Here is a 19,551-nt window from a genome sequence, read left to right on the forward strand (position 1 = left end):
TGAATTTGCTTTTAGTAATTCTCCTCGGTTAAAGAGAGAGAAGTAAGATCGAGCCCCGTGTGGATCAAGAGTTGCTTGATGGTACTAGTGTCGTAAGAAACAATATCTAATTGTGTAATAGATGATGAGTACTGTCTCTTCTTTGTGGTGTTGTCTGGCTTGAAACATTCACTGCAATTAGGTTATTTCTGTGCTAAAATGAAGAACCTGTTTCTGCAATGCTTTAGACTGTATACTAAGCTGTATCAATCTCCTTGAACCCTTCTACCTATATAAATTATCAGCAGTACCTAGACTATCTACATCTTGAATATTTATGTTGGAAAATGAAGGGAAATGGATGCTGTTATTTTGATGTGTGCAACAAATCAACGCATCAACAAATGTATTCTTTCCTGAATGTAAGCCCCATTGAATCGGAGAGAAAAGGTAGCAATGATGCTATTTCCACTGATAGCTTCTCTGTGCTCTGTATGCAAATATGTTTTTAGAATTACATTTCACAACTACTCATAAAAGCCATATTGAAAAGGCAAGATACAATATTTTTAAGCAAACCATCGATTCTCCTAAACAGATCTTTATCTTCCTGTGCTGAGAAAACATGGACTTGGTCCATATATAGCAGTGTTGGGTGGAAATAAGAGGCCAGGATGGTTCAATTCAGTATCACGTTTGGAATTTATTTAGGGATGTCAGTGCTGGATACTTCCTTGTGGGAGGGAAAAATCCCACATAAATAGAAAATTTATGGCAAGAAAGCAGATGGGTAGACAGTCTTTCTCCTGACCCTAGTGATCAACTATTCAACTTGGGGGAGAATGTATTTGCACTATTTTAAAAGCTGAAGTGAAATTATCCATTCTTAGCATTTCGTTTTTTCTTTCAGCCACCATAGATCACAAAAAAGTTTCATAAGAGGAGTGACAAACTAGCAAAAGATGATGTCTCAATTCTCCCTAACCAGCTTTTCGGCTCATTCCTCCTCTGCCATCTCCTTTGGTGCAAAGTATTTTTGATGGGCTTTATAAGAAGCCAATAGTTTGTGTTTCTGGGCCTACTTTAAAAGAGAAGACTGTCCCTCCAGTAGCTAGCAAAGAGGGTACTAGCAGACTCTTAGCTGGTTAGTTAAAAATGGTACTTTTATCATTATGTAATAGATGTGCACTTGCTTGTTTATTCTTCCACAACCTATATAAACTAAGCATTATACTCTTTGCACATAAAGGAAGTAAAGTGACAAAATGAAAATGGGAGCCAATAAAAGAAGTTAAAGGCATAAGGGCAATTGATAGAAGTAGAAACTTTGTTAAAAGTAGGGATGTTATTCAGAAAAAGTTAGCGAGTTGGCCCTTTGACTTGTCTATGACATGCGGCTACATGCTACCTTTGTCACTGAGGATCTGTATTAGTTCGGTATACTAGCTGTTGCTATAAACAATATTTCATATTTATGCCAAGGCAGAAATTCCCAGCTGTATTGTGCTGTGGTTGCTTCCACACTGTGTAACCAGTAAGGTACCCAAGGACTTCCTACATCTGCATCTAATCCTTCTTCAGAGTTTTGCTTTGGATGAGTGTAATGGGCTTAGCCTTTATCTGCCCCAAATAATGAAGGTAGGTAAGGATTGGGCCACAACAAAAGTTAATATACAATGCCACCTGATGGGAACTAAGATTGGAGAAGGTCAAAGGCCATCTCACTGCCTTTCCAAATAATTTTAGTACATACTGTATTGCTTTTCTGTATCCTAGAGAAGTGCCCAAGTTTTGATATTACTGCTTACTAGTAAATTACTTGCTTAAGTTAGAAAAGGGTGGTAGGTGGGAAGGGATGAGAAGGATTGGTTGCTTTAGAACAGCGGCTCCCAACCTTTTCTATACCCCGCACCCCTAGAACGCTTCTGATATATTCTCGCACCCCTTACAAAATTTTGAAATAACGACAAAGAATTATGCACATTTTGAAAACCCAAGTTTTCGCTCCCCCTGGAATATTGTCTCGCACCCCCAGGGAGTGTGAGCACCCCCCGGTTGGAAACACCTGCTTTAGAATTTGGAGAACTGCTGCTATCTAGCTACTGGGTTAGCTGGATCAACTGTCCAAGCTGATATGAAGATTCCTTCCAACTGGCCATCTTGTACCCTGTATCCATTTCTTTCGAGGGCTGATTTCCCATTTGGGCTGCGCTTGGAATGTGGAGTATGTTGACCATTGTGATTGCAGATACCTGCTGCATGTCTTCAAATTGGCCTTCCATATTGGATCTTATTGCTATAAAGAAACTTGACAAAGAAATGCAATGCTCATGGGCAGCATTTTGTATAATATTTCCTTCTGATAGTCTTACTGAAGATAAAGACATATGTTTAATTTGGATTTTAATTCAAACTGACCTAATTCACACATCCTATTCTTAATACTCAAATGAGAATGCAATTATCTTTTGGTTTTCACATGTCAAATTTTGCAGTGCGGTAAGAATGTATAAAACATACATATTTTCACAAAAAAATATTAACTCGGAAGAGGCACAAACTGATCAGGAAACAGGATAGAACAAACTTCACACTGTCCCGAAGTTAGAAAGAGCAAGAGACATTTTTGTGCAGCTTTTCAGAAGAAATGCATGTGTTCCATTGTTTTTGAAAAATCACTGCAAGGAGATTGACATGACAGGGAGAGAAAACTCACACCAGAAACCAGTAGAGGTTTGTAAAAGTCACTTGTAGAGTGATTTCAGGGGCCTCCTGAAACTCCCAAGTCCATCCATGGTCCAAAACATTGAACTTCATGGAGCATATGAACATCTTGTTCTCTCTGTCAATTCTTGCCCTACTTTTCATGTCCCAACATTCTTAACAGAGTAACGGAATAAGAAAATTGTGCTATTTGATTCATCACAAAATAAAGAACAGTAGGGGCTATAATTTTGCATATTTAACAGTGACCACTACTAAATAGGCTTATTAGCTGAATTACCAGCATCTTTTGAGCCATCATCGTTAAAGAGAAAATTATTTTCTGTTTGGATGTAATTAAAGGTACAATCCACTTCATTTACATATCCCCACAAACATTCCCCTGTAAAACAACAAATATGAATAGTAGCTCATTTGCAAGGATTTTTACCCAAGCTTTCAAAAAAAGTTTACCGATGAAGCAGGAATTTTAATTCAAAAATATGCCATGTACACTAATTCCTAGCTAGATATGTTCCATTCAAATGGGTTGTTAGTAGAAGGTCATACACTGATTTGGCGCAGATGATGCTGAGCACTCAATAGGAGCCTTGTAACAATAATCAAAAAGCCTTTGAGGTTTTGCATAAAAGCACCACAATTGTTTGCGTGGTCACAGATTTGGACCATTCCATATTCATGTCACAGATTCCTAAGCATTTGCTACTATCCAGCCTTTGTAGTTACACCAAAAACAAAGCCCTTTTGTTTCCTAATCCCTTGGGTGCAATTCAGACTTTTTGCCCAGTGTGCCTTTTGCCTCTATGCTGCAATTGAATACCAAAAAGCAAAGATGTAGTTTTCCCCAAGCTGCTGTTTGCTCCTTACAGGTCATAGGTGAGATTAAGTACTGGCATATGCATATGTTTTGTTGGATCACAGCCCTCACTTGCAATGGTCCTAATTTTTTTTATCACAATTTAAAGCAGTGGTTCTCAACCTTTTTAATGCTGCGACCCCAACCGGTCGCAAGTCGAGGACTAAACCGGTCGTAAGTCGAGGACTAAACCGGTCGTAAGTCGAGGACTAAACCGGTCATAGATTGAGGACTACCCAACCGGTAGTAAGTCGAGGACTTTCCCTGCCCGGGAGCGTCGCACATGCGTGGTTCTGCCCCCTGCGCCGGCCAAGGCGTAGCTGGCAAGCGGCAGAGATGGAGCAGGCCGTCCACCAGCTGGCCCAGCCCAAGGGAGGTAAGGCACCCCCCGGAAAAGGGGAAAAAATGGCAGACAAAAAAATGGCGGACAGCCTTGCTTGGCGACCCCCATGAAATGGTTGATTGACCCCAAATGGGGTCCCGACCCACAGGTTGAGAACCACTGATTTAAAGAGATTTATATGCTTCTTCTGGCCACACCACCATACATAAACATACACCCCCATACATTTTGTAGGAAACTAGCACCGATGTCCAGAAGACTGACTAATGCAGCAGTCTCATAAGATGTACTGTATGCCCCATTTGCTTTTGGGGAGGAAGTTTGAATGATAGGATTTAGTAACAAAACTAAACATATCCCATCATCTAAGTTACCTAGGCATGAACTTAAACAACAAATATTGGCACGGATCACATTGGAACCCACTCTATTCACAGAGAGACTCACATGGGCAAGATGGCAACAGTTGAGTTAGGGAAAGATGATTTTTCCCCAAATCTCTCCTTTGCTGCAGGTTAGCAAGGCTCCTTCCTCTACTAATTACCTAATATACAAGGTCCACTGAGTGGTGCTAAGAGGCATGTGGCTCTTAGAGATAAGAATGAAACTAGGAGTCATTACGGATCTCCTCTTTCCAAGGCCAAAGGCGAATTGCCAAAATTCAACAGTATCTGGTAAGCCAAAATCTGATTGAGAGAATGTATGATCCCAGCCAACGAAGACAGCCTCAACTGACATGGTAAAGGTAAAGACTTCTTTGAGTCAAACAGAAATTTGCATATGCTTCCCAGCTAGGGTTGCCAGGTGTCCACTATTTGAGTGGACAGTCCACTTTTTCACATTATGTTCACTATTTTTTTTCACAAAATAGTGAACATTTTTTTTATTCAAAAGCTTTATGATGAAATGGTACGTAATCTAAAGCTGTACAGTCTACTTTTTTTACTACTTAACCCCCCCCCCCCCGCTTGTCCGCTATTTTTTGGAAGCAGACCTGGCAACCCTATTCCCAGCCTGGTTATTTTGGGGGCAGTCATCTATCCAACTGCTAACCAAGCTTACCCTACTTAGCATCTAAGCCCCAAAACACGTGCTTGGCTAGATGCTGCTATCCAATGAGATGCACAGAGGTAGTCCTCTAGGACCACAATTGAGCTCAAAATTTCTGTTGCTAAGCAAGAGGTTAAGTTTGAGTTTTGCCCCATTTTACGACTTTTCATGCCACAGCTGTTAAGTGAATCATAGCAGTTGTTAAGTTAGTATTTATTTATTTATTAAGTCCTATGCCAGGGATAGGCAACCTTGGCTTATAGCTGGCTCAGGAATTCTGGGAGTTGAAGTCTACAAGTCATAAAAGAGCCAAGGTTGCCTACCCCTGTCCTATGCCATCTACACTACAAGGCAACTCTGGGCAGCTTACACATTATAGAAACAAGTGAAAAATAGTTAAAAGATTAAAACAAACCAAGATTAAAATGTTTAAAAATGCGCTAAAACCATGCCTACAAAAGCCAAGAAACAGGTGGGATGGGGATAAGATCTTCTTATCCTGTCAGCCACCTCCAGCGGTGAGCGCCCCCTTCAGGGCCTCAGGCCAACTAGACCATTTTATATCCTTCCGGAAGGCCAAAATGGATAGGGCAGTTCTCACCTCCAATGGTAGAATGTTCCACAGGGATGGGGCCACAGCAAAAAAAAGACTCTTCTCCTGGATTCCACCTACTTCAATTCCTTAACAGATAGGATCTGCAGCAGGCTTGACACATCAGGGAGAAACAGCGCCTCAGATTTCCTGGACCCATGTCATGCAGGGATTTAAAAGTAACAACCAACATCTAGAATTGGATCCGGGACCAAATTAGCAACCAATGCAGCTCACGCAGTATTGGTGTTATATGTACACTCCCAGGACTGTGCACATAGCTGCATTCTGCCCCAACTGCAGTTTCTGAATACTCTTCAAGGGTAGCTCTCTGTACAGCACATTGCAGTAATCCAGCCAGGAGATGACTAGGGCATGAGTGACCATGCACAGGAGTCAGATAAGGGACAACTGGTATACACAATACGAAGTTACACAAAGGCCCTCCTAGCCACAAGTACCACCTGCCCTTTGAGCAGGAGTTGTGAGTCCAGGAGGACCCCCGAGTTGTGCGTCAGATCATAGCATCGCTTGGACCACCAGGGATGAAGATATAGAGATATATATCATTAGCATGCTGATGATATCTCATCCCACGGTGTCAGATGATCTCACCCAGTGGCTTTATGTAGATATTAAAAAGGAGTGGAGAAAGTACTGAGCCCTGTGGGACCCCACAAAGCAGTGATATGGGTTGGACCTCTCACTTCCTATTAACACCAATTGGGACCGGCCTTGGAGAAAGGAGCTGAACCAGCACAACACTGGAGCTGCCCAGGCCCAGCCCCCATAGCTGGTCCAAAAGGATCCCGTGGTCAATAGTACTGAAAGTTGCTGAGAGAGCAAAGATCGATGCACCGCCCTCATCCTGTTCTCACCATAGTTCATCCAGTAACACAGTTGTTATGTGAATCTAGCTTCTCCATTGACTGTGCTTGTCAGAAGGACACAAAAATGATCACATGAGCCCAGGACACTGCAACCGTCATAAGTATAGGTCAGTTGCCAAGTGTCCAAATTTTGAACATGTGACCACAAGGATGCTGCAAATGGATTGGGTGAAGAATGGCCATAAATCACATTTTTTCCAGTGCTGTTGTAACTCCGAATGGTCACTGATCAAATGGTTGTAAGTCAAGGACTACTTGTACTGCATTACACTACACACAGCTTACATAGCTGCTCCTCCAAAAGCCATCCCTCTACCCTTTAGATGGTATTTCAAGAGAGATTTGTTCTCTGTGTCATTAGCCCAATATAAACACTGAATCATAGATGTTTTTGCTTCTCTCAGGCTTCTGTTTATTTTGTAAACCCCTCGGCTTCTTTCCTGCCTTTTTTTTAATTTAGCCTAAATCCTGAAATTAATTAAGAATTGCACAGCAAAATGATAACCTTAATTATAAAGACAACCTTGGTGACCTAATTTCTTGCTGTAGTCATGTAATATTAGATGCTATCCAGTATTGTCCACAAATCTTACCCTCAGAGTGGGTGTGCATGGACAAGAAATAATAAAGGAGCCATACTTTTTACCAGACAAGCTCATAAATACATTTTAACTTGCATTATGTATGAAAAAATGGGATATTTAAATTTTTAATTTTTTTTACTTTTCATAAGCTGTTATAAGATTTATGCAACTATTGGCAGGAGGATATTCAGACATAGATGGATAACTAATGTGTATATCTAATCATATAACTTATCTGGTTATTTAATGTATCTACAAAGGTCATGCAATCACATAATATGTGGACAATACAATATAGAAGATAATAGATTAAGATAAAACCATAATAAAATCACTGTAATATGGAGCCATAGAATTGCAATGGGATAGATGTTAAACTTTGATACCTAAGGAAGCTAACCATCTTATTGCTTCTGGTGTGGCTGTAGTTAGATCATCCCAGGTCCCTTGAAATGTCTGAGGGGACATTCATGAACTATATGTGTTATAGTGTGCACCACAGTCATATTTTGGGCTCTCAGCCACTTCTCACTTAAAGAGCTTTGCCTTCGTTCTGGCATGCTGTCCTGATTCTAGTCAGGTGACTCCATATTTTTCAGGGCAACTGCATTCCTGGAAGTGGTTTTGTTGGTTCTGTGTGATCTTTTTGGTTGTGGTTATTAAAAGTCACCCATCTTAATTGCCATTCTGGTTTCCTAGATTTAAGCCTGGTGACAGGTAGAGAGTCTAATATTTTATATATCGGAAGATCTCTAGGAGTTGAAGGCCCGTTTATCTTGAATTGTCTGTTGTCCCCTGAGATCAGAAGGGGGCAATTTTAGAAAGAACATGGAGCCATGAAAATGATGTGGATTTAAGAGTTCCAGATATTATTCTCATTGTGTCATTAAGGTGAACATCAACCTTGTTGGCATGTCATCTTCCCCATACAGGTGTGTAGTATTCAGGAACAGAAAATACTAATGATTGTGCCACTATACGCAAAGTTTTGGCTTGTGCTCCTCAGTCTGTTCCTGCGAGTTTCCTAATCAAGTTGTTCTTGGTTTTCAATTTTTGTCTGATTACTTCAAGGTGTTTTCCAAAGATAAGGGATTGGTCAAGGGTTATTCCGAGATATTTTGGATGGTAGTTGTGTTTTATTCTTTCCATAAAAAGCTAAGTTTAATTCTTCCTTTGCTGTATAATTGCTTAGATGAAAGGCACATACTTAGGTTTTATTGGGTTAGGGCATAGCCTCCACTTCCCATATTGGCTAGTGACCTCAGATCTTTAGTAAGGATATATTCTGCTTCCTCAAAATCCTTGGTTTGGATAGTTATTGTCATATCATCAGCATAGCAAAATTTTTCAGAACTGGTTTCTGATAAATCACTAGTATATAGATTAAATAGGAGTGGGGCTAGAACTGATCCCTGTGGCAAGCCATTCTTAATGGAAAAGGATTTACTAGTGGTACTTCTTACAAAAACCTTGAAGTATTTTTTTTTTTTGAGATGTTCTCCAGAAATCTTTACTTTAAGATACGGAATAGTTTTCTTCAGCTTGAGCATCAAACCGTCAGGCTACACCATATCATAAGCTGCAGTCAAATCAATAAAAGCCATGGAGGTTTTTAGTCTTTTGGAAACCAGTTTTGATCAATGAAGAGCCAGAATTTGCTCGCAGCAGCTTCTTTGGTGTGGAACCCAGCCTGGAACGAAGCAACCCTATCAACACGTCGCCATATTCTATTATAAAGTAATCATTCCAGAACTTTATAGCAAATGCTCAGCAGAGCTATAGAATGGTAGCTCGCTGGATCATCATGTATTCCCCCAACCAATTTTAGGATGGCAAGGGCTTGGGATAACTTGAACTGATTGGGATCTTTCCAGTGTTCAAAGCATTTGTATAAAATTGCCTTAGCCATCTTATAGCATGTGGTCCTAAATGTTTAATAAATATTTAAACTACCTGGTCCATAACTCACATTTAGTTTACTTAGCTTCTTAAGAAGAATTTTAGGACTATGGTTAAGCTACAGAAGGGGATAGATAGGGAAATATTGCATGCACCAGACCCCTCCCACCCCACAGAGCCAAGTATTATCAAGGCTTCCCCACAAATAATATTTCTATTTTGCTTCAGTCTAGGTAGCTTAATTTATTATCACTGTTCTAAATTCAATAGGCTATGATTGAAAAGTACAATCCGACAGAGCATTAGAGCATACTGAGAACACCTAATGTGATTTGGGACTGATGCCTTTTAATAAACGTGTAAAAATTAAGGGAACCTTCTTCTGCTGTTGACAATGCTGGCTGAGAATGGGAGTTGGCAGTTCAGCAAATAGGAGATCACCACACTGAGGAAGGCTAACCTAACAAATTGTATCACATTTGCCTGCAGTCAAGGTCTGTGTCCAATCAAGATATTATTTACTTATTTAGAAAATGTATTTATTTAGAAATTTTACATGGCTGCCCACTCACTCTTAGTGACTCTGGGCAGCTTACAAAAAAAAAATAAGATATGTACAGCTTCCTGCTGGAAGTGAAGGAAGAGAGAGAAAGATTTTTTAATTTTCCTTATGTGTTTCAAATATGTGTGAATGATCTGTTGTGGGACATTAACTTTAGAGCATATGTGTACCTGAGTTCCATTTAGTTGTGATTAGGGCTAACAGGAGTTCTGTTAAAGAAGCTTTAACATGTTAGGATCTGAAGATATTATTGTCATCCAACTCCAGAGCCCGCAGTCCATTTTACCAATGCATACGTATCCCCAGAGAGGTTAAAACAAGCAATGTTCTCCTACCCCCCCCCTCTCTCCAGCAGGCACTCACAGTGCCTCCAAATATGGTAATAACTTTATACATCACAGGTTGAACTTGCAAAAAATCAGTCCCAGCTTGTCTTTCCTCTTCGTTATGCTTGTGATGAGATCACGGTGCTCCACGGAGAGCTCAAATTCTTTAACTTGACAAAAGACATAGGTGAACATGTCACAGTTTTACAGTTATGCAGAGCTCAGATGCTATAAAGATAACAAGAGCTGTGCTTGCCCATGCTCTGAATCTGTGTTAATCTAAAATGGCTGCTCTGTAATACTTTAATTGCAGTTTCATGGCAACAAATTGCCACTTAACTGTAATAAATTTTCTTACAGCTAAGCCAGACTAACAATGCATGTGTGCACCTGAAAGAAAAGAGGACAATAGAAGTCCAGGACTTTCTGTTCAATGACATCAAGACACAGGGGAGCAAATAATGATCTAAGCCAAGATAGTCACATACCGAAGCCTTTCACATAAAGAAATCTTATACACACCGTAATCTCATTCCTCATGTTTATTAAACGAGTGCTGTTTGAAATACATTTCTCAGGCACTGGAATCTTGCAAACTTTTGCATCATTATGATAAATCTAATTGCCAGTAAATTATAAAGCTTTCTTTGTTAAGAATTTTAGTCTTTTAAACCCAAACAGTAAATGTTTAACACCGACAGCCAATCTTCCATTGCCATGCTATTAACATTTTAAAGGAGAGGCAGAGAACTTTTTCCTATTAAAGAGCTGTTGGCCCAAAGGAAAAATTGATCTGGCAATATAAGGGCACAACTATTGATAGATGAAACCAAAACTACAAAGTCGCCACAATTTGGAAAATTACATACCTCTCTTGCCCAACTTCCTCTCTTTTTGCCACTTCTTAGGGAGATTAAGACAAGTACTGAAATAGCCTGTAGCTGCTCTACCTCACTTTTAAAGGCAATGCTTGTTTCCTTCTTTTTGGTGTGAATGATTCTTTTTACAATGTATAATATAACCTAATTAAAGAATTTGAACCACAGAAAAAGTAGTCTTTCATTAGATACAGAATTTAGCTTGGAGAACTAAGTTTAAATGTTTCCATGCCTGTGGGATATGCACAAATCATCAGAAAACTGGATATGTAAAATTGGCTAGAGAGCTAGTCCTTTTGCAAAGTTAGCTCATTAAAAAGAGTTAACAATAGCTTTACTATTTCTGCATAAAACTAATATGACAATTGTACCTATTGACAAGAATGCTTTCACATTGGGTACAATTTCTTCTGAGTTTTTTGTGAGCTCCAACTATTTTTAATGCAATAGATCCTACTGAATGTTTGTAGGGCTATGGATGAATCCATGTATTATATACATAGCATTCAAGAAAGATGCTGTAAAAAATGTAACAAACCAGCTTTTTCCAAGTTAATACTCTCCAGCTGCAATGGAGTCCTACTTGTATACATTCACGATAATGATGGGAACAGCAGTTCAAACATCTCTAAGCAACACTAAGTTAGGAAGAAATGGACAAAGAACAAGCACGTTAAAATTACCTTTCCCGCTGCGAATCATAGATGATCTAATTTCGAAACTGTTTTGCCTAATACCGAATCACACTAGAACTTTCCCTCACCATGAAGATGTTTTTATTGTTTTGTAGGTCTTTAGTTTTTATCATGTTTTACCCCAATCTAGTTAGACGTTCCATCACATATTCATAGCCCCAAGAATCCTTCTCCAATTTAGCACATCAAAGCACAGACTCTATCACTTGCATGTGGATTATACTAACACTAGAGACATTTGTAATCTTATAAGGTCTGCAATTTAAGACCGTATTTTAAGCTTTCTATTATATAGGTAGCAGCGCTTCAAGAACCAGGCACATTAAAAAGCTTATTTGAAGTCTTTGACGAACTTCGATCTCTTCGTTGCTTAATGCCACACTATGGTTTATTGAAAGTTATTAGTCATCCTCTAGTATGTCTAGATTATATCACACAATAGTAAAACAAAAACAAAAAAACCCCAGTCCTAGCATGTTTTAACTCCAACGGCACAATGATGAATGCTTATATACAGAAAGAGTTTTTAAAAATGTATCTTCCCCAGCTAGAATGCGTGAGATTATGCTGTCCCAAAATAACTTTTCAGCACTCTTCTGCTAATTCCAACATTTTAGGGACATTTGGGACTTGCTTTGGGATGCAAAATACCTTTGCAAGCTATTACTTGGCCTCATGATTTTGTCCAGAACTATTTTCATACATTGAGTTTTTGTGTGTCTGTGTGTTTGTGTGCTGTAAAGACAGCACAATAATTTGCAGATAGGACACAGTTGCTTAGCTTGAAAATACAGTCTATTTGGCAACCCAAGGAGGAGTCACAGAGTCACTTTCCATCTTTACCTCCCACATTCAAATTTCCTTATCTGGCTCATTTGGAAATCAAGGAGAGAGTAAAGGGGATAACACCCCAAATTCAGTCACATCGCACTAAATCACTGTTGAACATTACAATCCAACTAGGCCAATGTTTCAGTGGACTCTGTAGGGAGTGCAATACATTTAACTATTGCTCTGATCAAAATTAAAATATGTACATTAAAATCCTTTACTTTTAATGAATTTGCAGTTAGCTTTTCCTATTTTTAGAGTTTCACCCTGGAGCCTCAAGTGCATGTATCTTCTTAGCCAGAAATAAAATGATGCAATACTTCTCACTCCAGAGAACATTAATATTTACCAGGAATGCATTTGGAATTTAAAATTTATGTCTGTCCTCAGTTTGCATGGATCACGATTACACAAAAGCATCTTACAGGCAAATCAACATCAAGCACCACCATAAATTTAGACTATAAATTACTCATGGATTACACTGTTATTTTGGGACAACCCAGCTTATCCTTGAATTGTTTTGTGGTAGTGGTGGTGATAAAGAAGGTATGCGAAATGTAATGAAAAGCCAGAACTCTGCACATTACATCTCCTAGTTAACATTCAGAGTTATTAGCCATTTATTGAGTAAAAAAAACAACCCTGCCAATCTTATGTAGTGTTATGTTTTAGGTAATACGTTGTTTCTGTATGAAATCAGATGAGTGTCCCTGAAATCACCAAAATCAAATTCAGCTTGAAGGACACTTTTTATCCAAAGAATATTTTAGACCACATTTGGCAACTTGTCAGCTGCGACCAGAATCTTTCATTCCTACCTATATAAAAAAATAGTATAATGATGTTGAAAGATTTACAGGACTACAGACAAAATGGGCCCAATTTTGGCCATCTGCCAAAAGCCAAAACAGATTTGTTCCATTTTAACCATGTACTTGTCATTTCATTGTATTTCCCCACAAAATTTCAGGACATTGGATAAGCCAGAGATTTCCAGGCATGTGGACTTTAGCTCCCAGAATTTCACATACCTGAAAACTGATTGGGAAATAACAATTAAAGCCAATCTATTAGCCACTTCCTTAACTCTATAAGCCAACAACTCAAATATTTAAAGTATTATTTCTCATTTAGGGACTTTGTCTATAAGGGGCACATACAAGACTTTAATTACAAGCAGCTTTTGCACACGCCTTGATTTTCCTGTACTGCTTTATGATCTTGGACAGGGATAGGCAATATTGGCTATGCTGACTCAGAATTCTGGGAGTTGAAGTCCACAAGTCATAAAAGAGCCAAGGTTGCCTACCCCTGGACTTGGATATATATGTATTACATACAGTATATACCTCTGCATGCACTAAGGTGATTGTCAGGCTCTCTGAGTATAAAGAATTAGATTTGCATCTTGGAAAAACATTGAAAAAAGTTGGCATTCATGCAGCAGTACTCATAATTGGGGAGGAGGGGGCTATTTCAAAGCAGAAAAATAAGTGTAATTATTTTCTCAGGATGTTTTGCTATAGAATGAGACAGTTTAAACAAAATTTTCACAACGAGGACACTTTTGAGTAACTTGGCAACTTAGAAACCATCCTAATTCCTAGATGTGCTTTTGAATTCACATAAAAATTATTATAGTTAGCAAGTTAATAATGTTAGGATAGATGTACGTTTCCTATCATTTGTGAAAATTGGATGAGTTAAGTGAAGCTAGCACAAAATTCTTTAAGTTAAATCTACCTGCCATTGAACATTACTGTTATAGAAATAAATCCTTGACATTACTTTTGAGTTTGGTAGCCCTGCTAAAAGTATTTCTTTGTATAGATTTCAGTGCATTCCTTTTTGCCAGGAAGCTACTGGAAAGCAGGAAAACGAGGTTTTAAAAATTAACTTATTGTGACAACTTCATTCCTTGATAGAAATTTGCCCCATTGCACTATAGTCCAAAATCAATTACAATTCCTTTCATTTTAAGTTTTTTATTATTTAAATACACCATACTAGAGCAAATGTCTCTGAAAATATCACAAATAAAAGATTTTTCTTCTTCATTCAGCGAATTAGGAGTAGATGAAAATTCTACAGTTGCTGCTATGAGCTTGATTTTTTTTTCCTTTTTCTTTCTGTGTCATGGGAAGTAGCAACATTAGGACAAAACACACTTACATGCATACATACATTGTATTTTACAGAGATACAATAAAAGTATTTGTGATAGGTTATCACAAGAGCCCCATCTTTCCATTAGCTCAGGTTTGAGTTTTGAACATTTCCTACAACACGTAAATTATACAAAGAGCAAAGAGAATGCTGTTAAGGTAAAACACAGGGTACAAATTCTCACCAGTGCCCTGCTAATTGTTAATGAGGGTAGAAAGCAGACTTGAAAGCTTATCTGTATTAGCTTCATTAGTCATTTGTCCCCACCCTGCCCACCCAAAGTTGTTCTCTCCTCCGGTGGATCTTTTTTTTTTTTTTCCATTTTTCTCTACAGTCTCCCATTAGCCCAGATTCATGGAGTTCTTAATGTTCGTTTTCAGTCATTTTAATACACCAATAAATGTGAGAAGGGCAATCAAGAGTAAAGAAGGTGCAATGGCATGGAGCTGGCACTGATGCTAGCTACAAAGGTGACTTGTCTACTGGAGACATGGGATCCATCTGTGATGAAGAAAGTTTGAGATGAAGGCACGCATTCTGCAGTACTCTGATCTTTTAGCAGACCTGCAAGAAATAAAAAGGGGCATCTTAGCTAAAATGCTTGATTTGAGCTGTACGTGACTGCTTTCGTCTTCTCGCGATTCACTTATTTTATTAAATTAGATTCCAACTGTGACTCGATTAAAGGTTTTCTGTAATACGCATCAAGTCCCTAAAGAGTTCAAATGGAGAAACAGACCGCAAAAATATTTTCTGCAGTTTGACAGCAAGATATACTTTCACCAAAGGGGGAAAAAAATGCTTCGAGTGAGAAATCCTACAGTCTCTCTTTATTTCTTTTACAAAAGATGCATTTCCTTTGGCCTGGGATTAAATGACATGCCTTGCCTTTGAAGAACCAAGTAAAGTGATCTTCTAAATTAGGAAAAAAATTCTGTCAAAGCATATAAGATACCCTCCCCTAGGCAACAGTAGTTAGCATGCTGCATAGCACAAAAACTAAATATAGACATTTTGGAATATTTTCCTTCCATTTAAGATTCCTCATCTGCTACGTTAGTTAATGTTACATAAACTCTGTAATATACGAAGTCAAACATGTGCCTCCACTGTGATGTGTTAATGAATTGTGATAATTAAAAATGCCTAGCTCGACAGAAATCTAACTTCCACAGATAAAGTAGAAACGATCGACAGTTTTCAAATGCAATCTGTTTGCAATTATGAAAATGAAATAATATATTAGATTTTTATGGTTTTTAAATGACATTTTGAATTTCCTAAGAAGTTTGTTTTTTTACCCTTCCTTGAAGTTACTAAAAGCCTGAGGTCTATTAGTAGCTACAACCCCCCCCCCCCACTTTCAAGCTAATTAAACTAGTGGAAGCTTGGCGGTTTAATTCCCCAGAGTTGATACTCAGTGTGAGAAAGGTAATTTGTCTGTCCAGAACAAAGATTAGGGAGCAGCCAGGAAGCATATTTAATAAATGAGCATCAAGTGTCCTCTACTATGGACACAGACAATACCAATTATGTAAGTACAAGGGAATTGTTGAATGATATGTAAACTAGAAGCTTCTCTGCAAGAGAAAGAATAGCAAAACATAATCTAACTCATGCTTTATTTAAAACTATAGGAGCTGGATCAAAGGGAATACTTTGGTCACCACCAATGAAAGGAAAACTTATACCCTGTAAAAACAGGCTGCGGGAGTTGGGAAAGAAGAAAAGAGAGAGAAAGAAATGGAAGCAAGTATACAACACAACCTAATAACTTGCCCTCTAGAGAAAGTGCCTCAGCTGTAAATGTGACCAAAAATCTGCAGAGGGTGGCATAATCATCTTTTAAAAGTTAACTTTAAAAATATATATGAAAATATTTATTACTTAAAGTTACTACTCACTCCTCCCTCACCAATACCTTTTGTATAACCACAAAGGTTGCATATTCTAGAAAGTTTTATTTTAAGCTACATATTATTGTGTAAAACTCAGGCACAAGCTAAGTTTGTAGTTTAAAATAATGGATCGGACCACAGGTATAATTACTGCTCATTCTGGAATACAGATAACTGCAAGACTGGCAAATCTTAAATGTATGGTTTAAGAGTCAGTAACTGATTCAAGAAAATTCTATATGTTCAATGGAGATGAACATTTTTGCTTCATTTCTTAAGACAGAGAATTTTTGTTTGAAAATAGAAACGTTGGCAGTTATTTGATTCAATGGGGCCATATGAATTCCTGACCAAGGTGTAGAAATTATACTAACTATGCACAGAATAAGCCGATTGGGCTAAATTCTATTACACTAATTTTAAAAATTGCTTGGCTGGCTTTGGGTGATTATTTAAAAACACATTCTGCTCTATCCTTTAAACAGATCTATGTTAGTGATTGTTGGTATTTATTAAAGCAATATACTGAGTTAGGCAGCATTCACAGCACAGTAGAGTAGCAGTTAGATTCAGCTGTTCCGTTTTAGATGACTAGAAGGCCCAATGAAGATACCACTACAGAAGAATGAAGAAGGGAGGCAGACACTAATCATATAAACAGAGTAAATCAGTCTAGGCTCCTCTGGCATTAGTTGATTGTGCATACTGGGTAACTGACCACAACTGAAACATCTAATTCTTCCCTCTCTGTAATGTACAGAATATTATCCCCAAAATATGCAGTACAGATGGAGGAACAAACTACTTGCTTCAAAAATGGTACATCCTTGATGTTGCTCAATGTGTGACAAAATGGTATTAGTTAAACCATTTATTAGTCTGGACTAGGATTACTCACTAAGAATGATATATTCCTGCCCCTATTCACACACCCTCAAAATCTTTTAATGTACTACAGCAACATAGTTAATATCCTTCTTTGGTTTAACTGTTCCGGATGGCAGATGGAGTCAGCTTTGCAGTACTAGTACTGTATGATAATTTCTATCTTCTAACTATAACTGCTGAAGCATATGATACATAGGGGGAAATGTATAAAGGAAAGACCAAGCATATTCAAACATGCTCACAGTCACCAGAAACAAATATAAAAGACCTTGATTACTTTTAAAAATGGAATTATTTATTAACCAGGAGACCAGCTTGTTTCCAGATTATAAACCAGTCAGATACCCAAACAGTACAAAGAGAATAGTCATCTTAAACCAGTCTATTTTGAAACAATTCCTATTAAACTCAAAAGATTTGTTCCCAAATAATGTGCATAGGACTCCTTAACTGCATCTGGCCTATTTAAGAACAAGACATGCAGGGTAACTACTAAAGAAATGACAATTATTAATTGTAGCAAGGTCCTACCTATTCAGGGAAGAGATGATAATTTTTCTGAATTATTTACCCTCTAAAGACAAGAGTGCATTTATATTCTGTTGGTTGCTTCGGAATTCACAAACTGCCCCAGGAGATGGGTTTAAATTTTATCTTCAAAATTCTTACTAACAGATAAATGTTATTTTTTTGTTATCCTTAGAATAGACATTAATGAAGTTCCTATTGTAAATCCATAAAAAATTACCAAGTGAAGTGTGCACTTTGTTTCAATGTAATAACTCAGTACTGTGCGATTGCCTGGGTTAATGATGAAAAAGTCAAATATACTATCAGAGCTGATGGAAAAATCCATCACCAATTTGAAATTAAAATTCATCTGTGGTCAATAAGATTTAATATCCATGCAAGAGGCGCTGTAAAGAGTAAATGAATCAATGTCATCAATACATAATCAGTATGAAATATGATGCGAATAAAATTATGTGCAAGACTTGTGCATTCAGAGTTTTCTGAACCAGCGAATGAACAGTCCCTTAACTGAAGGTTGACAGTAATTATTATAAATTAGGCATTGCAGTTATCAAAATGCACTCACTTGCATAGCTATGGGACTTATTAGGGAGATTAAAATAGATCTAAAATCTGTCCACTTCCAGCAAAGGTATAATAGAACTGTTGATCATCATTGTTTCCGATTCCAATAACTTGAGAAAAAACCATGTTAAATTTTAGCACCAGAAGTTAAGGAACATATAAACAATATGATCAAAAGGAGCTAAATGGAAGATTGTCTTGTCCCCCATCATCTGCCCAAGATTTGGCTAGGTCAAACTGGTAAACCAAACGCAGGTCAACTAGATTTCAAATACTACTGCAATGTTTTCATAGACCACTTTAGTAGAATTAGCTTAATAATCCAAGAAGCACTTATTAAGAAGTTTGTATCTAAGTTTTTAAAATCCATATACAAATTGGACCCAACTTAAACCAGATTCACTGTACTACTTAAAACACCCTCATGTTTAGACATGCATCCCATTAACTACTTTCAATCACGTGACACTGTTCGAAATAATATACACAGTATTGTTTGAAAAGACATTAATCGTGATGTAGCCTAAATGAGGCCTATTAGCAATTGTCGTAAAGTTACCTTCTGGTCTGGCAGTAGTGGATTACTCTGAAGTGAATTCAAATGGCCATTGATGAGAGCTGTGGGTCTATCATGTTCACAGAATAAACTGCCATTGATGTAGTGAAACCTATCTCCAGGGACCAGGCGGTTTCGGCAGGTTGAACAGGTAAAGCACTGGGTGAACATAAAATTAAACTTTGGTGTTAGGATTCCAAACAAACTCTGCATTGTATTACAGCAAAAGGTATATATAGATTTGTCCGAACAAAAGAATATATGACACTTGTTAGGACTCAGCAGTGTTTTCAAATGTACTGTTGCTCCATAAATCACTGGGCAACTTGTACATCTTAGAAATCTTTTCCCGTTTATGGCTAACCCTGGCTGATAAACTCGGAGGAGATGCTGGTCTAGTTCTTAAACAAATCTAAGTGCAGAAATGGCACTCTTCATGGAGGGACGGGAAGCACCGGAAAGAAACATTTTCTTACCTTAAGATGATAGACATTTCCTTGTGCCCTCATAACCAGCTCACTAGCAGGAATTGACTGCCCACAAGCACTGCAAGCGCCACTATTTCCAAATAACCTGAAAACAGAAAGAGGATGCTTATATGTTTCTGTGTGAATAAAGAAGTCAAAACCGAAACAGCCATTTTCAACTGATAAAATCCTCTTCCTTGTTTACATACTCCGGGATGCCATAAATTTAAAGGACGGAACACAGAGCAAACCGATGGAGAATTATT

General features: G+C 38.0%; 1 protein-coding gene across 1 annotated transcript in view; it reads right to left on the bottom strand.

Moving 5' to 3' along the window:
- Window positions 1-14,705: 14,705 nt before the first annotated feature.
- Window positions 14,706-19,551, bottom strand: part of LMO4 (LIM domain only 4) — a 14,858-nt gene continuing 10,012 nt past the window's right edge. The window contains exons 3-5 of the mRNA XM_015816827.1: window positions 19,295-19,391; window positions 18,822-18,977; window positions 14,706-14,942 (exon numbers count right to left, since the gene is read on the bottom strand). Of these exons, the coding sequence (XP_015672313.1) occupies window positions 14,934-14,942; window positions 18,822-18,977; window positions 19,295-19,391 (262 nt within the window). The 3' untranslated portion in view covers window positions 14,706-14,933. The remainder of the gene's footprint in view (window positions 14,943-18,821; window positions 18,978-19,294; window positions 19,392-19,551) is intronic.

This window comes from Protobothrops mucrosquamatus, unplaced genomic scaffold (assembly GCF_001527695.2).
Source record: "Protobothrops mucrosquamatus isolate PMUCROS unplaced genomic scaffold, P.Mucros_1.0 scaffold506, whole genome shotgun sequence".
In the NCBI taxonomy this organism is placed as follows: Eukaryota; Metazoa; Chordata; class Lepidosauria; order Squamata; family Viperidae; genus Protobothrops; species Protobothrops mucrosquamatus.